Below are 7,500 nucleotides of genomic sequence, written 5' to 3'. Positions count from 1 at the left end.
GGAAAATTCTCCCGGTAGGAAAAGCCCCCCCACTCCGCCCATGCTCGCAACGTAGCCTAATCGATGGTGTTGTGTCATTAAATGTTGTGAAAACATACACAAAATGCTTTGTCCATTCATCTATGTAAAATGAATAGAAGACGAGCTCTTTTCTTGCTCTCCTAACGTTGGACAGTGAATCTGATATGAATGTTGATAACGTTCTCCTATCGAACATCTGGAAATCCGCCGCCGGTTTTCTGCCTTGAGTTTAACTTTTTTCAACTCGATCTGCCCGGCGCGGAGAGGCAGAGAATCCGCAACCCGCCTTGCGCTGATATTAGACGCGTAATCCGCTCATTGTCATTGACAAACAATAGAACACATCCGCCTCCTACTGTAAAATCCGTTGTCTGTGTGATCGCGCCCTGAGGCTGAATCCCATTCCTCTTCCGGAGTAATAATTTTATCCCAGTTCTAGAATTTTACCTGAGCATTCTAAAGCTCCCATAGAACTCTGTGTTAAAAATCCTACAGAGGGTTTGTGACATCATAGTGACAACTCAAAAACACATACAGTATGTAATGGTACTCCTCAAAGGGTTAAAACCGGGTCTTCTGAGTTTTGATACAAGGACATGTCATCTTGTTATGCATGCCGGTCCCATCTCAAATGCTGATGTGTAATGTTATCTACTGTGCTACCTTTCAGTGTGTGCTTTTAATGTACCGTTTAATCTCTGTTACCACACACAGCACTCTGACATGCTAAATATAATAGTCTTATATTCACAAAACAAAATCAAATTAATCTCCAAAAATAATCATCACCACCAATTGTTTTTCCTCCATCACCATTGAAGTCAGCCCACTAGGACGGTATCTTGCAGATAATCTGACACAAATTCATGAACACAAGAGCCAACTGCGGGAGCTACAGTTTTGGTTCATAAACACAATATGCTACAAATTTGGAGAGGAACTGATTGCTCCTTTTACGTTTGGATTTCACAAAAGCACAGCAACCCAATCAACATGCTCTGTGTCACATTAATAGAGTAATGCTTGATTTACTGAAAAATGTAACACGTCTGTGCTCTGATTTTTTAATTAGCCAACTTCACATCACATATTTTCTCAACTCTAGTGAGAGAGAGGGAGAGAGACATTTTTACATTTTCACATAACAGCATGCCTCTGAATTGATATGAGGAAAGAAAGGATTCACCATATCGGCTTTGAATTCATTTTTTCACTATCTTGGTGAACTTCTCATCACCCATCCTAACTGCAACCTGAGTACATGAATTCAGACTTAAGATATGGCCGAAAATAAATAATAGCATGATATAATAACTGAAATGTTGAAAAAAAAAGTTTTGCATTGTGTTTTCTCTCCTATACCGCACAAAAATGTCATTTTGGAGCTTTTTTTTAACAAGACTACATGCTGGTGCATTGATCTATGTGATGTGGCTGTGTTTAATCATTTTAATCCAGTCAGGAGGCTCACCATATGAGTCGTACGATTCCCCACTGCCACTGTGCCCATACTCGTAGTAGTCATCTGAGCTGTGGAGGGAGAGAGAGAGAGAGAGAGAGAGGGAGAGAGAGAGAGAGAGAGAGAGAGAGAGAGAGAGAGAGAGAGAGAGAGAGAGAGAGAGAGAGAGAGAGAGAGAGAGAATTAAATTGCAGCAAAAAAACAAATATTGACACTGGCAGTAATCAGTGAACAAAAACGGATCTCATCACAACACAATAATACAAGATTTACAAATACTTGAGTACGTGACATGAATAAATTGAGCAGGTAAATTCAAAAGATTCCACAGCGTACTTGTTTTATAAAATTAATTCTGCACACCCTATCCAAAGACATGAAGTGCTCGGGACAACTTGGTTTGTGTTTAGGGACCCTATAATTGCTGTTGTTTGAATTTTTAGAGGAGGTGCAATTTTTTTATTTTGTATCCACAAAATGATATGCATGAGGCCCATAAAATGCATTTCGACTACAGCGGTGAAATTGAGCTTTCTCAAAACACATTTAATTGACTTGATTCAATGTCCCCTCATCCTATGCACTGACACTCATTCAAAAATGAACAGACAATGCACATCACTCAGGATAATAACTTTAACCCTAAATATAAATGTGTGTGTGTGTGTGTGTGTGTGTGTGTGTGTGTGTGTGTGTGTGTGTGTGTGTGTGTGTGTGTGTGTGTGTGTGTGTGTGTGTGTGTGTGTGTGTGTGTGTGTGCGTGTGTGAGTGTGTGAGTGTGTGTGTGTGTGTGTGTGTGTGTGTTAGTGTGTGTGTGTGTGCGTGCGCGCGTGTGCGTCTGCGATTCTGTGTCTTCTTGTGTCTGTGTGTAGTTGCAGGCACGAGTGTGTTAGAGAAGCTCATTATCACATGACTGCACGCCACATGACTGTGTCTGTATGTGAAATGGCAAACGGGACAAGTGCGATGGCAATGAGAGAGACACCTACAGCAGAGAGAGAAGAGAGAGAGAGGTTCCACTGGCCTATTGTTTCCTGGTTCTATTATGGCCACCCTTAGGAGACCTAGGCAGACCTAAGGACTGTTCTATTCATTGTAGGAGCATTATGACACGCCCCTTTAGGCAGACCGGAACCTGGTCGCGTTAGGTGCCCATAGAAACCTATTATGTTGGCATATCTCTATACTTAAAGAATCTCTGCCTACAGTAGGCTTGTGGTAGCACCTCTATAGCAGGTGCCAATGCCATAGCAGTGCCTTAGCAGGGACGGCTTATGATTCCATGGGCCCCTGGGCACGACAACAAGAAAGGCCCCCCCTCAGTGGGTGTTGCTAGTGTACAAAACAATTCAGGATCTTAAGCCAGATGTGAGAGTCTACGCTGTTGGTGGTATGGGAAGGGTAGTCCTTTCAGAAAATATTGGAACATATTGTTGCTAAAAGTGCGATTTAACCCCTTAGCGCAGCACTATGGCTCTCTGTAATGTCACAGCAATGTTGTTATGATGTAGTTAAGCATGTTCAGCAAGTGAATAGGGTCGCCGGCTACCCCTGCTGCAGTAAGAGGCTACAAAAAAAAAAAAAAATTGTGCCTGGGGTTTGGGGTTGTTGTATGCTTATGTTTAAGAAAATCTTAATAAAGACAAGTTGTGAAAGAAAAGTGTGACTTTACTGCAAAACGAGAAGGGAAATATATAGAGAAGCTAGTGCTTCAGGAGCCCCCTTGACACTTGGGCCCCTGGCACTGGTCCCAGTAGGCCCATGCAGTAATGCTGTCCTTGTGTCTGAGACGAACAGAACAGCCAAAGCAGGAGCAGAACCCCTCACTAATGGGCCCCCGGAGAGCAGCCAGATCAATTATTGCTAAATAGCACCAACATAAGAGGGAGAAGGGGAGGAACTGAGAGATTCTCCTCCGAGTCGAGAGAACGACACTGTGCATAGTGTCGCACGTGTACATACGCACACACATGCACACATACACACACATAGGCTACACACACATATGCAGGGATCATAATCTCTGCTCTCTGTCGCATTTCATTTTGCCTCTCACTTCTTTCAAAGACAAGTATTCATACACATTCTCTCACAATATCTCTCTCTCTCTCTCTGTCTCTCTTTCTCATACACACACAGGCACGCATACACACACCCACACCCACACACACACACACACACACACACACACACACACACACACACACACACACACACACACACACACACACACACACACACACATTTACGCATGAACAAGAATCTCAGCAAATGTCTTTATGCTTTATGCTTCCTTTCTTATGTTTCCTTCCTCTCTTTGTCATTATCACACACACACACACACACACACACACACACACACACACACACACACACACACACACACACACACACACACACAGGCACGCACACACACACACACACACACACAGGCACGCACACACACACACACACACACACGTACTGTATCTGGCTGTATCTTTCTGAATCTCAATCACAAAGAAACAGGAACGCACGCGTAGCCCGAATCACATGCACAACACAATGCATGACAGTTTCCCGCTATTTTGGTCATCTCCACCTCCTCAGCCATCACCTGCTTACACATTTTGTACACAGCGAGTTTAGTAGTAGTAGTAGTAGTAGTAGCCTTTATTTGTCCCAGTATGGGCAATTGTTTTGCAGTGGTGGTACACCTCTCACACCCACACACACACCCACATAAAACATTTAACAGACATTAATAACCGTTAAAAAGGCATAAAAAAGGTGGAGGGGTTAAGATAAATGAGTAATGTAAAAAAAAAAAACATGCATGCAGTTTAACACGCACGGTGTTGAATTAACACAGCAGAATGTACTGTGTACCTGGATCCAGATACAGGAATATCCAGAAACAGGACGATGCCCCAAAATAAAAAGATTAAAATAGAAAAATGTTTTAGCATTATGATTGCCGTCATGTCAGTCTGCTCTACTTGCTCTAACCCATAGGCCTATCACTTTATTCAGTTTTATTCATTTCAACTGTGCACCTCTCTTTCACTCTTTTTTTCCATCACTCTTCTCTCTCTCTCTCTCTCTCTCTCTCTCTCTCTCTCTCTCTCTCTCTCTCTCTCTCTCTCTCTCTCTCATATACGTACATTGTGATACATAATGTAAGAGAACGTCTAGAACATTTCCCGAACAGTTCTTATGACAATTCCTGCACAACACCACTTATGTTTGGAACCAAAGAGCTTACCTGCAAACCACCTGCATTCATACCAGGTTATGTAAGTTACTTCATGTTATTTTGTGATACCCGAATGAACATGCTGATATCTTAGCTGTCGTTACGGTTTCTCAGAGGAAAAAAAAAACGTATTTTTGGCTTGCATCGTGAAGAAACTCTGAACAGTTCTGTCTTTCCGCTAAGATTTTCGGTGTGAACGCATCAGTCCATTGCTCTAGCTGTGCTTGCTGTGTTACTCTCTCTCTCTCCCTTAAATATTACCTTCCTTAAATATCAGTCTTAATCACTGTATCTGTCAATGCCCTTACACACCCCCGCCCCAATCACTGTCTCTCTCAATCTAACTCTCCCCTACTTACTCGTTCTAACAGTGGTAGTGCAACTTACAGTGTTTACAGAAACTCTCTCTCTCTCTCTCTCTCTCTCTCTCTCTCTCTCTCTCTCTCCCCCCCCCCCCTCTCTCTCACACACACACGCACGCACACACACACACACACACACACACACACACACACACACACACACACACACACACACACACACACACACACACACACACACACACACACAGAGAGTCCTGTCGTCCGTCCTCCTCTTTCTCATTCCCCCAGTACTGAGTGCCCTCTGACAGGCCAATCCACTGGCATCCCTCTCCAGCGCTGGTATCACTCAGTAGCGGAGAGGCAATTCATCATACAGCTGCTATGGCAATCTGACACGGTGTTGCCCCTAAGCACAGCCACACACACAAACACACACACACACACACACACACACACAGACACAGACACACACACACACACACACACACACACACACACACACACACACACACACACACACACACACACACACACACACACAGACACAGACACACACACACACACACATCCCGCCCTACCCCCCCAACAGCTGAGTCCCCTTCTCCAGCCTGTCACTCATGCTGTCTCCCACGGTAACCGGCTCGCCTGAGCAGCTTTGGCAGGTAGCGGACTTGTCTGAGGGCCATACCAGTGACATTGCCATCTCAGACGAGACACAGACACACAGAGAGAGAGAGAGAGAGAGAGAGAGAGAGAGAGAGAGAGAGAGAGAGAGAGAGAGAGAGAGAGAGACAGAGAAAGCAACAGAGACGGACGCAGAGATTAATGTTCAGGTCCATCTCTTGTTCACATCTCCACGCTGCTGTTTTGTTCATGCGCGGCGCCATTTTGTTAAATCTCTCTGGTTAATAAACAGGTCTCACGCCTTCGAGTGTAAATAGCAGTTTCGGGCATTCTCGGTGAACTTCTACATCCATCCTACTTTGTAGCTCAATCGAAAGGGAACACATCTTATCCTGTGAAGTGCATTCATTGCTATTCCTCACAGAAAGACTCCTATGGAGCTTCACTACCGTGTTGGAGGTGTTTCCACCACCTCCGCAAGACTCCAGGAGTTACTGTGGGAGAGGTGCCACTGACACCACTAATGAATAACTTCTAAAGGTGATGACATACAGGGCAACTTTTTGGGCTTAAGGAAAAAAAATCTGCCCTCACAAACTGCGTCTCATTATTTATTTATATTACCACCATGTCCACTTTTTGGGCAACATTGCTGGGCAACGACATTATTGGCATTATACATTTTCCAATAACAGGACTAAGGAAATGTGTCTCCGTCTGATCCAATTCCTCCCGACGAAGTGTTGCAGTGATAAACTGTCCAAATAAAATGTTATAATTCGGTTGCTCGAAAGTGTTGCTCAAAAAGTTGAGGGTGGGAGATAGACAGCTGAAGAACCAACATGTGAGAAGAGATTGTGAGAGAGATATCTTGAGAGAAAAAAGACATTTATATTTCCCTTTTACAAAACATAACAGTAGTACCTTAATGGGTGTTGCGTGTGTGCGTGCGTGCGTGCGTGCGTGCGTGCGTGCGTGCGTGCGTGCAAGTGTGTGATACCGTAGGTTTCTGTCCAGCAAAATTGCGGTCAGCCCCTCCTGAACCTACAAAGGACAGCCCTGGCTTTGACACATACTGTATGGGTTCTCTCTCTCTCTCTCTCTCTCTCTCTCTCTCTCTCTCTCTCTCTCTCTCTCTCTCTCTCTCTCTCTCTCTCTCTCTCTCTCTCCTTCTCTCTCTCTCTCCACGTCTCACTCTCCCCCCTTCTCGGTCTCTCTCTGAGAGCTGCTCTCCAAAAGCTGTTAGGCACCTTTAATTTCTGCAGTGACATTTTGTCGATACCTACACAACCCTTCCATGTTTAGCCTCTTTCTTCCTCCCTTTCCTTTTCCAATTTCCCTTCTCTTCTCTCCCTCTCCTCCTTTCCCTCCCTTCAACCTATCCCAACTCCCTCTTCCTCTGTTCTTGTTCATTATTTCACTCACAGAGACTGTTCTGAGGAGCACAGCTTTGGGATGAAAAAAACCTCACTGTCACACACAAAGCTTTTTCTTCAAGTGCAAAGGACCGTTGCAAACGTACAAAAAATAAGCTCATTGGTCTAACTGGCATCAGTTGAAAAAGCCAGTGTTCAAAGGCCAAATGTTTGTTAGGATTTGTCCAAGTAACGATAATTACTATAAAAGTTGAGTAGTATTCTGTGAAATAAAACAACAACAAAAAGGACTGACTAGCCAATTACATTCTTTTCATTAAAAAGTAGTAAAAATGACACCAGTGTTTTTTTTTCTTCTGATCAGTGGCTGCCACTCACACTTGTCTCTCTCATTAAAATGTGCAGTCCAAGATGAGATGAGAGGGGACGCAATTAAACACTGTGTGTGTGTGTGTGTGTGTG

The 7,500-nt window shown here is 43.9% G+C and overlaps 1 protein-coding gene across 1 annotated transcript in view; it reads right to left on the bottom strand.

Moving 5' to 3' along the window:
* Nucleotides 1-7,500, bottom strand: part of khdrbs3 (KH domain containing, RNA binding, signal transduction associated 3) — a 265,883-nt gene that overhangs the window by 5,650 nt on the left and 252,733 nt on the right. Inside the window, exon 8 of the mRNA XM_063185893.1 lies at nt 1,493-1,551. Within this exon, the coding sequence (XP_063041963.1) occupies nt 1,493-1,551 (59 nt within the window). The remainder of the gene's footprint in view (nt 1-1,492; nt 1,552-7,500) is intronic.

This window comes from Engraulis encrasicolus, chromosome 20 (assembly GCF_034702125.1).
Source record: "Engraulis encrasicolus isolate BLACKSEA-1 chromosome 20, IST_EnEncr_1.0, whole genome shotgun sequence".
NCBI lineage: Eukaryota > Metazoa > Chordata > Actinopteri > Clupeiformes > Engraulidae > Engraulis > Engraulis encrasicolus.
Note: the sequence above shows the minus strand (reverse complement) of the source record. Positions and strands in the feature narration are given on the sequence as shown.